The sequence below is a fragment of the Scomber scombrus genome, chromosome 19, assembly GCF_963691925.1.
Source record: "Scomber scombrus chromosome 19, fScoSco1.1, whole genome shotgun sequence".
Lineage (NCBI taxonomy): Eukaryota > Metazoa > Chordata > Actinopteri > Scombriformes > Scombridae > Scomber > Scomber scombrus.
Window position 1 is genome coordinate 5,779,548 of NC_084988.1, and position 14,322 is coordinate 5,793,869.

The 14,322-nt window shown below is 39.9% G+C and overlaps 1 protein-coding gene across 1 annotated transcript; it reads right to left on the reverse strand.

The window, feature by feature from the left end:
- Positions 1–1,205: 1,205 nt before the first annotated feature.
- On the reverse strand, positions 1,206–14,029 carry fbln5 (fibulin 5). Its single transcript, XM_062440288.1, has 11 exons — positions 13,771–14,029; positions 13,531–13,585; positions 13,204–13,252; positions 12,752–13,033; positions 7,395–7,517; positions 6,265–6,381; positions 5,766–5,882; positions 4,371–4,493; positions 3,728–3,854; positions 3,381–3,576; positions 1,206–1,544 (listed from the first exon to the last, which is right to left on the reverse strand). Exons 1-11 carry the CDS (start codon positions 13,812–13,814, stop codon positions 1,383–1,385), a joined length of 1,395 nt encoding a protein of 464 aa, XP_062296272.1. The 5' UTR covers positions 13,815–14,029; the 3' UTR covers positions 1,206–1,382.
- Between the last annotated feature and the right edge of the window lie 293 nt (positions 14,030–14,322).

The window sequence follows — 14,322 nt, forward strand, 5'->3', positions numbered from 1 at the left end:
GGATATTTTGGTGTGTAAGAGTCCAATACACATTATAATAAAACAAAAATTAATACTTTTTTTTTTAATGTTTGGGAGATACTTAAGGACTGATGATAAATCAGCTCCACCCAAAAAGTGAAAAGAAAACTACCTGCAACAGTTTCGTGCCCTGTTGCCTACTGCGGCCATATGAAGGAATTTGTGTAGGTGTAACCGTGCGACAATACATAAAGTGGTAATGAATCAATTTAAAATTTAACCCTATAGCCAATTTATTCAATAATTTACAAATCTAGAAAAAGCAGATCTTACCTATGAGGTGTTTTCATTGAAAGAGGAGAAACTTTTGCACATCCAGCAGCCCAGTTCACACTCACAGCCGAGTGGAGAGAAATACCAGTGAGCTCAGGTTTATGGTGCACTTCACTCACAGGTTTCTCTCTCTCTCTCTCTTTCTCTCTCTCTCTCTCCCACTCCCTCCCTCCCTCCCTCCCTCTCTCACTCTCTCATTCCCGGACTGACAATGTGTTTGAGCTTCCTTTCCCCGAACAGCAATGAGAGAGAAGCACTTTCTGTTTTGGTTTTCTTGTTTAATCCTCCTCTTAAGGTAGTTATCTCAACACATCATACAGGTATAAATCATACATGTCCAGTATATCTTTATTTACTGACCAGGCTCACTTACAGCTTCTCATTAAGACATTAAAAAAAACAACAAATCAAAACAGGAATCAAAGCATCACTGAGTTCAGGAGCCTGCTCATGCCGGGTACAGTTGTGTGGTGAAGACATTTATTGGTCTACAAGAAACTGGGATCATTAATTCAGTTAATGACTGGTTGTTACATCATGTTAAATACTGCTGCTACAAAATGCACCATTACACTTATGTTCTGCCCTCCTCCTGTCTCATAAAAAGACATTACAATGCTCAGAAGGCACTCATGATGCAATGTCGGCAGCACTTAACATCAGGTGCATAAAAGCCACTTTCACAGCTTATCTGAAGGGATGAAGACTAACAGACAACTGTATTGAGGATACATTGAGTTTTCAGTGGGGGTATTTTACATCATTTTTAGGTATTTTTCAAAATAGAAGATGTCAGAAATTGTACACAATAAATATCCTTTTGTGTCAAAAGTCCATATCGCAGCCATAAAAGCTGAGTGTCCATTAAACAAGGATGGGGATTCAAGCATAGGGATGCTTTCACATCAGCTGATCTTTGCTGAGTCTTTAGCAGACATGTCTTTACAGAGGATGACATAGTGATTTTTTTTTTTTTTAAAAGGTGATGAGCTTTCTCAAAGGTTTGTTACATCAGCTGCAGATAAGTGCAGCTGCATCATGGTTGACTTTTTTTTGGGAAGGGGAGGAGTGAAGTTCATTTGGGACACTCAGAACGGGTGCTCCGATACAAATATCGTCAGACGTATGATGGAGCTGCCTCGGAAGTTGATGACATTGTTGACCGTGACCATCTCCAAGTCAAGTACCACCTCCCTGGGCCCCTTGATGGGCCGTGACAAGACAAGCGTGGCGCTCACGTTGCTGGTTTGCTGCAAAGATAAAGAGGACAACAGAGGAATGTGAGGAATGATGCACAGGAAATGGAGGAATCTGGCAGCTGTGGATGATGGAGGGAATCCAAAACTCAACGCCTTGTTGTATCATTTTCATCCATTAAACACGAGCACAAAGTCATGGAAAGTTAATGTGTTTTCCACGGCGCATACGGTCAGATCAGGGCTTGTTTAAACAAAGATAAAAGGGAGTGCGTCACAAGGATGATGTAAATTCTCCTGTATACATCTTATCACACAACACAGAATCTTTACACCTTTAAAAAACCTTCTGAACATTTAATACTCCGTCTGAATTTAACCCATTTGATTTGAGGAACAGAAGCACCCTGCTCACACATATTTCACACACTTATTGCTCCATCTACTGGTTGAACACTGCACTGAAGAGACAGGTGATTTCTTATGAATATCTTTCTCCTGTTTTACAATCAAGGCAGGAAAAGCTCAGGTGTGAATAATAACAACAATATCACAGCTCTGGAAGTGACTCACCTAAATGTAACACAGGCATCATTAATGTTGTTGATTACACCTGTGCTTTTCCTGCTTTGACAAGTCAAAACATCTGCCAGGAAAAAGAGTCTATATATCAGGACCCTGAAACTGAAGTTTGAATTGAACCCTGAGCTTTTTGTCGAAATGTCTTCTGTGAAAAAAAGGCCTGTTGGAGTGTAAAGGAATTACATTATAGCTGAATAATTTATCTTTGTGTGGTATACTATATATTCAGAATCTGTTCAGAATCACAGCCACCAACATGAAAAAGTAATTTAGCTCAAAGTTTGTTTTACGATTATACAATTGTTATATTTTATTGCAATTTTTAAGACATAAATCTACATGTTAATTTTTTTTTAAATCACGGTCAGCCCTTTTTTGACACACAAAGTTTCCACACCACATTGCCGCTCTTCAAAATGTCTTGTTTTGTCTGACCATATTCCAAAACTCAAAGATAATGATCAAAGAGGAGTAAGAAAAACTGAAAATAATCAATTAGGGGTGTTGAACCGATCGAGTATCAGAATTGTTACTGCTTAAGCTTCTGTTGATTCAATAATTGACTTAGTATGCATCTTGACAGTCAGTGACATTAAGACAGAGATGGATGCTGACTCTTGTGTGGATCAAATATGTGATCGTAAACTGAGGCTCTAATAAATTAACTTATCCAACTCTTTGATCGATCAAAACAAAATAACAAAAAAATTAAGACCATTTATCCCCATCTTTTTTCAATAGTTACTTGATACCTTTGTAGGGTTCTTTTTGTGCCATGTTTTGCCTTTATTGACAATGTAGATGTAGACAGATCCACAGTGTGATGCAACTGAAGCATAATTGTGGGGTGATTCTGATTTTAACATGCTTACTGTTAACCTCATCAATAAACTAAATATTCACATAAGACACATAAAACCAATCCAAGGATATTTTATGATTTTGGCAACATTTTTTGTTACTAAACAGACTCAGCTGTGGTGTTTCTTCTCTGAAGTTCCCACAGATTGTTTAACAATCAAACACTTGGATTGCGATTTACTTGGATTTGGATTCTCGCTTCCTGTTTGTTGAGTTTCTTGTAGGTTTGCTCTGTTTTCTTTGTCTGAAGAGCATCTTCTGCTAACTACCCAGATCTTGCTGTCTTCATTGCAAATACACTGTAGTTTCTGTTGTCAGAAACCTTCCAACATTCAACACTCTTTCTATCCAAGTAAATTCATTTAATGTCTTTAAGGTGTCAATTTTTAGTTGTGACATTTCTGCATTAAGTTATTGCAGCTCCTCATTCAGCTCTGAGGTACTCACTCTCATGTAAAACTCTCGTCCATCGTTGCCCGACTTTATCTGGAAGATGTAGAAGGCACCGGGGTAGCGCGTGGTGGCCTGCATCTGGAAGATGTCTGCAGGCACACTGCGACCCGAGGACAAGTCCATGTGTCGGTACAAAACGGTGAAGGGCCTGTCCCTGCAGGCAGGGTTTTCAGCTGAACACATGCACTGACTGTAGAGGAGGGAGACAAAGAGGCATTTAGGCGTTAAATAATTACATTTGGAGTGACTGGTGAACATAAATGTAACTGAGCACACATGAAAATGCATTTAAAGGCAAACGGAGGTTGTAAAAGTCGGGAAATAAGAGCAGAAGTACTCACTTGTCACTAACTTCGATGTAAGGCAGCTCACACTGTAAAGGATCCAGGCATTTATAGCCTCCCTGGAAATTGAAACATACTTGTGCTGTTGTACAGTTGTTGCTACCAGTGTCACATTCATTGACATCTTCAAAATCAAACACACAACAATCAAAGTCAGTTAAAACATCATCATCATCATCATCATCATCATCATCATCATCATCATCATCATCATCATCATCACAAAAACAACATGAAAGCATAAAATGGTTAGTGAAAACATAGATTGACAGAAATATTGTGTCTGAAAATGTTGCAAATGGAATAAATAAGAAAATAACTAAGGTTTTACACATTAACTGATGTTAAAACTGATTCATAAACATAAAATACACATGTGCATAAATTATTTCCGTACATTTTTATGTGACACTGCAGGTTAAGATGAACCATTTTACCCCAAATAAGAAAAATAAACGTTTTAGTTAACAGAAAGAAATACTTGCAGCAACATGGATAATAGTAAAACAGGATTAAAATATAATCATTAACAGCACTGACAACTGTTTTAACTTTGTGACACTGCTTAAAACCAACATTTATTCAGTTTCAGTTTATTCACTGTAATATGGTGACAGAGTCTATTGTCTTCTGTCATTACCTTCACAACTCCTGCCGTCCTCATACACATAATATCCAGGAGGACAGATGCAGGAGAAAGAACCCGGGGCGTTCACACATCTGTGCTGACACAGAAACTCAGAGAAGCTGCACTCATCCAAGTCTACAGGAAATTATAAAAAAAAATAAGATTAATGTTCATCATCGAATAAAAGGAAGAGAATTTTGGGTTCCAGCCAAACCAGGTCTTTCTGTTTGGAGTTGGTAGGAAGTGGGGACTTTAAATAGGCTAAAGGTGTGGATGTGTTTGCTTATCTTACTGTATGTGTTAGCCTTATGATAAAAAAAATTAGATGAATGGCTAGATATTAATGGACTAATGTATTACATAATTAAAGAAAACTATAAAATGCAATTAACTGTACATGTTTTGATACGTTTTTTCACTTTTAGAGACTTTATGTCACGTTTAATGTTACAGTCAAGGTTATATTTGTCGTGATATGAATCTATGATCCGTCTTTGAATAATTGCATCATGGCTGTCAGACAGGTGTGTGCAATGTAAGAGTGTATGCATATAACTGTAGGCAAACTTTAAAAAAAGGGTGGAGCACTTTTGACAGTTGTGCAGCGCTGACTTTATTCCTTAAACTGACAACAGCAGCAGGGTGCCTTCTTCAGAGCTTGAAACTCTGTTAGCGAAATATCAGCTTAGGGAAAGAAGTTAGAGCTGAATAACCATCAAAGCGCTGCAACCTCTCTGCAAGTTTGTCTGCTTGTTAACCGTCTACAGTTGTCATGATGTCTTATATAGTATAAGTCTGCTGCAAATGTTTGCATTGGAGTTTGAAAGATCAGTGCCATGTTTGTCGGGGTGGGCTGCAGTTTCACAGGTTGGTTGCTTGTAAGTTATTGTAATTTTCGTATTTATTGGTGACATTCATTACCTCAATAAAAAGGGGTTCTCCGTGCGTCATCCAGCAATATTAAGCTGAATCAGGTGCCATTTAGATCATGGAAAGCAATCTTCTCTTGTTGTCCTCATACACGTAATACCACATAACACATTCATTCACCTTCTTAGTTACATTTAATATGTTTTTTATGTTGGCCTTTACCCATTATGACTTCCTGTTTTCTTGGCAATATCTACTTCAAAACACATTGTGAATAAACACTACAGTTACTAAATCATAGGAATCTGTTTCTGTGGCTGCTCAGGTCTTTAAACAGGGGATAACATTTTGACAAGTTATTATAGTATCAGTTTCACAGGTCGCTTTACTCTATGAGATGTCCCACTTTAACATGTGATGTACGTAAACTTCTCTAAACACAGACTGAATTTTACATTTACATTTCAAAAGTAATAAAACGCACCTGTCTCAATCTTTAAATTACAGTTTAGACAAAACGCAGTCAGCTGTGCTTACCGATGCAAGAAGTACCGTCAGCCGCCAACTCAAATCCTTCGTCACAGTTGCACATGAAGGATCCGTAGGTGTTTAAGCAGCCGTGAGTGCATGGTTCATCTTCACACTCATCCACGTCTGGAGGACAAAAAGCGGACAGGCGTTACGATGATACAACACTGTTACATCAACAGTTGTTAGTGTAAAAGCTAAGAGAGGGAATAAACAGATTGCTTTCCTTTGTGTGTGTGTGTGTGTGTGTGTGTGTGTGTGTGTGTGTGTGTGTGTGTGTGTGTGTGTATGTGTGTGTGTGTGTGTGTGTGTGTGTGTCTTATGTCACTTTTAAGGACACAAACCAGACTGAAGACCTGTTATTTGAGGATAGCTTGTGCAATTGGGGATAAAAGCACATTTTTGTGTGTGTGTGTGTGTGTGTGTGTGTGTGTGTGTGTGTGTGTGTGTGTGTGTGTGTGTGTGTGTGTGTGTGTGTGTGTGTGTGTGTGTGTGTGTGTGTGTGTACCTTGACAGGTCCTGCTGTCTGGGTTGAGGATGAACCCGGGGTTGCATGAGCAGGAGTAAGAGCCAGGCACATTGGCACACAGCTGTTGGCAGTAACCATAGCGACATTCATCAATATCTGGTCAAAAAGAGAGAAACAAACTGGTTATGAACCTTTACATTGATACACTGTAGATCTGCTTATAATGACGCTAATCAAACCTCGACTGTGCTTTCAATAATTCACTTAATCACCCTCATTTCATTATCTTGACAATTCATTAGTGTGGCAAGAAATCAGTTGTTCTGCTTTACTGCACTTGACAAGAAGAGGGTGCTGTTCTTCTTCATAGTAAGTTCATAATAACACACAACATCAACATGCTTATTATCCCCTAATGAAAGACACCAGAAAGGGTTGGACTGGAAATAACATTGTCTTTGCTACATTATTCAACAGTACTGAGAATAAATGCAATGTGATTTTAGGAATCACATGCTCCTCATTTGTTAACAGTAATTACACCAGATGTTAATGGTCCACACTAGTGATTTTGGATTTTTCATGCCATAAGTTACAAATCATTAGTGTTGGCTGTTTTTAAATTGATTGGCCTTTGAAACTGCTGCTGGTTTCACTTCTTGTCAGTATTTATATCGACTTGCAGAGAGAGACATAATTCATCCCAGTGAGTGTTTGTGCCATTTTCCTACTTGTTAAAGTTAGATTAGAATTGCCTGGCACCTTAAGACAAAGTAAAACACTTCAGCAGATAGATGACAGCTTTTTTAATTCAAGAAAAGTATCCTTTATCTTTTCCACATTGTCAGTTTTTGGGTTTGCTTTTGGTTGCCCACTTCTGACTTTTGAATGTTGGCAATTCATCAAATGATACCATCATGGTATCTTTTTTTTAAAGTCTGTGTTGGTAACTAAAATATTTTAACTCTGACAAGAAATACACACCAATAAAATGTTCAAATTTCATATCCCTGCAATGATATTTACACCTTCCATAAAGTGAAAGAAGTGACTTGGAAGAGTGCAGAGCTGCATTGGAACCCTGCCTGCCTGCAGATGTGTAGTTCACTGGCCGCACAGTTTATTTGACAGTGATGTGTTAATGTCTGAAAACATTGCAGCTCACTCACCCTGACACTGTCCACCAATGAGCCAGTATCCCTCAGTGCAGGAGCAGGTGTAGCCACCCAAAGTATTGATGCAGACCTGGGTGGGGTTACAGTGATGAGAGTTTGTCTCACATTCATCGATGTCTGAAACGGAGAAGAGGAGAATTTAATTAACAAGGAGGTCAAAGTTTGCAGAACAGACCATCACTGCTGATGTTAAAGCTGGGACCCTTGATGACAGGATGCTTTCTGGTCTTTTCTTTTTTTTAAACAGTGACACAAGAATAAAACATGTATTATTGCAATAAGTCAGTTATGTCATTCGTCAGTCCTTAATATAAAGTAAAGAAAAACTGAAAAAAAGCCACAATGATGAAAATAATAGTGGTAAAACATCAAAAAGTGCAGCCTAACACGAAGGGAAAGCAACTCAGTCATATTGCCAAACTATGATCCAAGTGTAATCACAGTATCAGAAAGTCCCTCCTACAATGTCAAACACACTACAAGTTAAGCAAATCATTGCTCTGCAGAAAACTGCAGTCAGAGTGACAGATCTTATAAAACTTATCAAGATTGTTTTTTGTGAAACATTTTTTGTTTTTCTGAAGCAAAACTAAATTCATCTCAATGACGGAAAATCCAAAGCATTCCTCTTTTTAGCTATTAACAAGCTAAACATCATTTTTGCTTCTAAAAACATTTTTTTCAGTTCACTGAGTAGCAGAATATTTTATTATATTAGACTGGTTATTATGTTTAAGTTTGGCAGTTAGTCAATACAAACAACAAGAAAGCTACAAAGTTGGGTGCCCAGATGTTCACTGAAACTAAAGTCTCTCCTCCTGTTTATACTGACCATGCAGAGATCCCTTTCTAATGAATTTATAATGCAAGTAATTAGGGACAAAATCCACAGTCATCATTTAGTGCAAAACTGTATATAAAAGTTTATTTGAATATAATATGAGGTCAATATCTTTTCAATTTAGTCTTTTTAATGCCAAAGTAATTTTTGTTACAATTCTTCCACTGCACACTGTCCATCGAGACAAAAAGAGAGATTTTTTTTTTTTTTACTACTTACTTTAATTGTCTAACTCAGACTGCTGAAGCCTCATATTATTTTCAGATAAACTTTTAAATACATTTTCGCACAAAACAAGGACTGTGGCAAGCTCATTTGGACCTGTTTCAGTGTTCATAAAGGCACCTGACTGATGTTTTAAGGCAGATTTAAAAAAAAAATAGTGAACCTGTCTTTTCCTGCTGGCTTTGGCGACTGAAAAAACAAACGACTATTCAAAAGTCTGTTTCTCCAGCACTCAAGTTTTCACCACCCTGCCTGTGTTTTAAAAACTCTTAACACAACAGTTAACATTTCAATGCAGTATCACTTTACAATTGTTTTTTCACAGGATTAGAGATTGCTCAGATTACAATCTGAATTCCACCGACGCCCCTGGAGCAGCTCACACATTACAACCTAATAGCCACATTTCCTTATGAGGATATTACAAATCCAAAATTCCAAACCTCTGTTTATGGTTCTCAGACCATGAAGTCACCAATCTGTAGAAAACCGGTGGGGGAATAGGGTGGGAGCCTGGCTTTCTGTTTGGACAGGCAGCTATGATAAGCGATAACGTCTGTCAGTGGGACTGCTGCCCTTTGTGCCAACTTGGACCACCGGCCCTCCACAGGGGCGGAGGAGGCTCAGAGTGCTCGGCCACCCGCCAAAAGCTACACAGCTCCGGCACCTGCTTGCATTTATCAGTCAAAACCTCTCTGAATGGCCGTCATCTGCACTCCATGTGTAACCTTACTGCAGCGCTCCAACGTACACACACAAAAACTGCAGCAGTGTTTCAGATCAACTCCTTATATAGACTGTTTCATGAGCTGCTCACAAGTTTTAGGATTGCCGCTGACAATCCCGATCAGCTTCGGAGAAGACATGACAGATGGGATTAGTTTGAACTGCCTGAATGTTGGTCACAGGGAGGAAAGACACAGAAAACTTAAACAGTTTAAGGATTTTGACACCAAATTTGTACACAAACCGATTTAAAATAATCCTCAGTAGCATTAAATATCCTAGCGCAAGGCCCTGTTGGTTACATGGAAGATTAACGTGTCAGCTGTGCTCATCATCTACCCTCAAACCGCATGTAAAATGAACTGTACACTAAGAGTTATCATTAGTAATAGTAGTAATAGTGTACAACACCAGTCAGAAGTGCGTCCAAACCTTTGACTGGTAACATAGATGTGAAAAAATGCCTCAAACTTCTTTGTTTTCAGATCAACATTCAAGCATTTTTTTGTTGATCTGATGTTTTCTAAAAGCCCACAAGGTTGGAAAATGTTCTTAAGCCACAAAGGAACATGTAATCCTTCAACTCAAGTAAAACCATGCAAATCCCCAAAACTTGAGTTACGAGTGGAAATGAGAATTACAGTCACAAATGAAAAACACAAGACAGTATCTGAGGTATCTTCTGATTTGTGAAATGCGGGCTGACGGTTCACGACAGTGTGTAAAATTGTGCAATGTATAAAGGGTCCGTTCACTCAAACTATAAAAGAATATATAATTATTCGCCACTATCTGTGTCTGGCCATGCAGGTAGTTTTGCTTTTATGAGCCCAGGTTTTGACATATCACACATCAAACTGTGTACTTTCAAGGTCTAATAATGGGGGTGAATTAAAATCTAGTTTGTGTTTCTCAGATAATTGAACAAGACAGAGTTTACAGCCATGCTAACAGCTCTGCAAGACTGTGCTAAGGCACAATGGTGCTTTGTTGCTAAATGCTTATGTCAGCATGCTAATATGCTCACAATTACAATGTTAATATGCCGATGTATAGCAGGTATAATGTTGATCTTGTTTAGTGTGTTAGCATGCTCCGCTAGCTTGGCTGAAAATGTGAGCTACAAACCTTGCGGTGCAAAGTTTTCACTGGGACAATTTCTCCATGATTTACTGTTCAGACTTTGATTGAATATGTTGGTTATGAAGGTTTTTTTTTATGACATTCTTCAGTGCAATTACAACCAAAATTTCCTTCATCTCCACTGTGTTGACATAGCAGCATCTCAAAACCCCAGCAGACAAACCCACAACTACACTCTATGGTTGATTGATGCACTTTTAATCTGGGTGTGTTTTTCTTATTTTTTGGCCTTAATATTGCACCCTTCAGTTATATTTTAAAGATTTTTGGGTGCATTTTCATTTTAACCACAAGGACGTCCTAACATCAATATTTTAGACACATTTGGGAAAGACCCTCGCCTGTTTCAACATGTTAATGCCCATGCACTCTAGTTTGATGTTGAAGAACTGCCCAGCCTGCACAAAGCCGTGACCTCAACCTCGTCCAACACCCTGGGATGAACTGGAACGCAGACGTCATCACCCAACATCAGTGGCTGACCTCACTGATGCTCTCGTGGCTTAATGGGTGCAAATCCCTGCAGCCTGTTTTCAAAATCACTTGGAAAGCCTTCACAGAACAGTGGAGATAAATGGTTTTGGAAAGTCTTATGTTCAGATGTCCACATACATTTTCAAATATAATATCTGAATGAATAGGTCAAATTTGGGTGTACTGCTGCAACAACAGATTTTAAAAATCAGCTAACAGATGGACAATTCTGTGATACATCATAAACATACTGCTTGTACTGTCTGACTCTGTAAAAACAAGCCAACAAATGCATGAAGGCAAACCTGAGGGCTAATCTGTTCCATTGTTCCTCCAGACTGGTGCCATGACCGACACTGATGGAGCACAGTGCCATTAACTTAAAAACAAAGCTTTGTTTGTTACCAGTTCAGACAGGAAGTCACAGTCTGTGTAATTACTGCCCAAGAACCGCATCAATCAACAACCCATTACATCACTACACACACCAGCCTTCAGGGGTGTGAGGACACGTTACAATTGGCCCCCACAGAGGCATGCCTGTTCTCCAGGCTCAGCTCTGGCACAGATTTGGCAACAAATGACCTCATCTTTGGCACTATGATGGTGTAGTTTACCCAAACAAGGTTGTGGGCTGATTCCCTGACAGACTTTCTCCCCTACAAAGAGAAACAGTCCGTATTTGTGCATGAGCTAAAGCTCTCTTTGGAGGGAGAATACTGTACTGTATGTGTACATTTTCCACTAATTAGAGGGTCATGGCTGATTTATCAAAAATGACAGAAAAACTCCCCAAATGGACTTTAAGTATACCATTTTCAACTGCTTGTCGTAGCTGGACACACGGGTAATTATGTTTAAATGTATTTAAGACCACTGGGGAGGCGTTTGGTGTTTATCTGACAGCTGGAATCTCTTGTTATGGTGAAATTCAACAGAATCAATCAAATAGCTGAAATTTCCTCACTGTGAAGAGTTGAAGGCCCCTCTGCCCTGGCTGGGTGACGGCAGACAGGCCGCCGTGCCGAGCATCAAACATCTGCCCTTGTGTTATGATGGATTAATGCATTCTCCTGGAGTTTAGCCACAACTCTTCAATGATTTACGCTGAATCTCTGGCTTCTCTCCCTTTCCTCGTGTCACCTCGTTCAAGTAGTTTCACTCTAACGGCTGATAAACAGCAGGAGGTGGCAGATGTCGGGAATATACACATCTTTCAACCGCAGCCACTTCAGACATTAAGCAAAGGGGCTGAAAAAATGCAAACAGCTGCAGCAGAAGACAGACAACATCCACCCACTGCAAGTCATCAGTAATGAGTTCTTAAAGGTGATGTGCAAGGTAAATCTGAAGCCTTAGGAGATTGGAAGGGAGCAGAAATATATATATATTTTTCTTTACACAAAATAACTTTTTTCTGACCTTCCTTTTGCATCTTTGGACCATAAAAAGTTGTCAAATTTAACAAACTTCTCAGTCTGTGGAAAAATTACCCTTTCTTTGAACTGGCTGCCAGTCTGTGACAGATGCAAATTGTGACAGTGGGCTGTAAGTAGATACAGCTTTGTTTTAAGGGGTCACAAGCCAAAAAAAAGGTTGGGAACTGCAGCTCAAAACCAACTTGTCCACGGCTGTGGGTGCAGAAATAGAAAACTGACTACGTTGGCTGCCTGTGATGAATAGAAGTACATACTGAACCCACTACGAGTAACCAAACAAGGCTTTTGTGCAGCTAGTGTAAGCAAACAACTGAAAACAATGAGCAGGACTTTTGGAAAAACAACACCAGACTTGGCTCAAGTGGCATTTCCTGCACATTTTTAAAGCTGGCAAGAAGACCAGAAAAAGACTAATGTTTTATCTTGAGCTACATAAATTGTCCTGAAACAATTAAGCCAGATGCTTTCAGACCTCTGAGGAAGTCCTGCAGATGTTAACCTACCATTACAGGTGCCATCCTCTGCTAGAGTATATCCCAGGGTGCAGGGTGCAGTGCTCCTCACTCTGGGGTAGCTGGGCTCCACAGATCTGGGAAGCGCTGGATCGAATGTGTCTGAAAATCCAGCAGATGTGTCCGGGTAAAGTGGCTCAGGCAAAGCTGGGGTGTCTGGTCTGTACGGCTGGTTGTACAAGGTCCTCGGGATGCACAGATAGCCGCCGTTCTGGTTGACACAGCGCATGTCTCCTCGGCAAGCATCTGCCAGAGTACGGCATTCATCCACATCTGGAATACAGAGTGGTGCACTGATAAGGACATTCTTGCATCCAGAACATCTGTGGTCAGGAAATCCGTTTAGTATGATGGTTTAAGAACTTATTCTTCTTCACACTTTAGTTTTTACTTTAGATTACATGCCCAAAATGTAAGTGTGTAAGACTGTAGAAGCCACTTACCTATACACTGTCTTGCCCTGCGGTCATATGCAAAACCTTCTGTGCATGTCTGAGGAGAGATGATCAAGAGGTTTCAGTGTGGTGCCAAGGATCTGGTGCTGTTGAAATTTCTGATAAAGTGTTCTGATGCACCTAAAATTTGTTACATTCTTCCGAACATGCATTTTCAAAAATGTAATCACAGTTATATTGTTTCATTAAAGCCATTTAATGCATTAGAATGAAAAGGCACAACATCTGCAGACTATGACAGTGACTATGACAGTGACCTTGATCTAAATGAATGAAATCCCTGCTGACATCAAGAGAAGGAAGCTGTTGAGTTACCTGACCGTGTCCAGGTTGGATACAAAGCAGAATAAATACCAGAGCTGCCAACATCCTGCAAAGAGGGAATTTCAACTTCTTACACTATTCTCAGAAACAGCGTTTTTGAAAAACCAGGAACTCGGTGCAGGCATCCCGTTACATATTCATTCAAACACACAACTAAAGCAAAAACAAATTCAACTAAAATCGGTTACGCAAAGGTAATGCCAGATTAAGAAAAAGAGTGTAGCTACTGACCTTGCAGAAGAGGAAAACTTGAAGCCACGTATTTCAAAAAGCATGATTTATGTATTTCTACTGAGCTCTCTAAAAGGAAAGATTCAGACGACCCGTAAATCCCCTCACCACTACCCAGCAGGGCTCTCACCACCCCCCAACTATGCGCCTTTACGCGAAAGCCGACACCAGGTTTTCATTAACCGCTGTCTGGTCGAGCTGGAGCTCCGGTACATTGACCAAGTGTTGCAGGAATGCCTTTTCAAAATGGACTGTTCTGTTTCTGCCCCACTCGTGTCAACTCTACAGATTATTTAGCAATGCAAATTGACGGGCCCCCTCCGAGCGCTTTCACAACAGCTGGATTCAATCAGGGAGAGCCAGCCCCCTCCAGTCAGGGCGCACAGGGAGACAGCGGCCCCACAGCGGCGCAGTCACTCCAACAACCGGCTACTCCTGTGCTGTTGGGGAGCAAAACAGCTTAAAGAATATACACTGGGTGTCTGTTTTCCAAACGATATAAACAGCCCCCTCACACCACCTCTCCATGGTTGCTTCTCCTACAGCTGAATG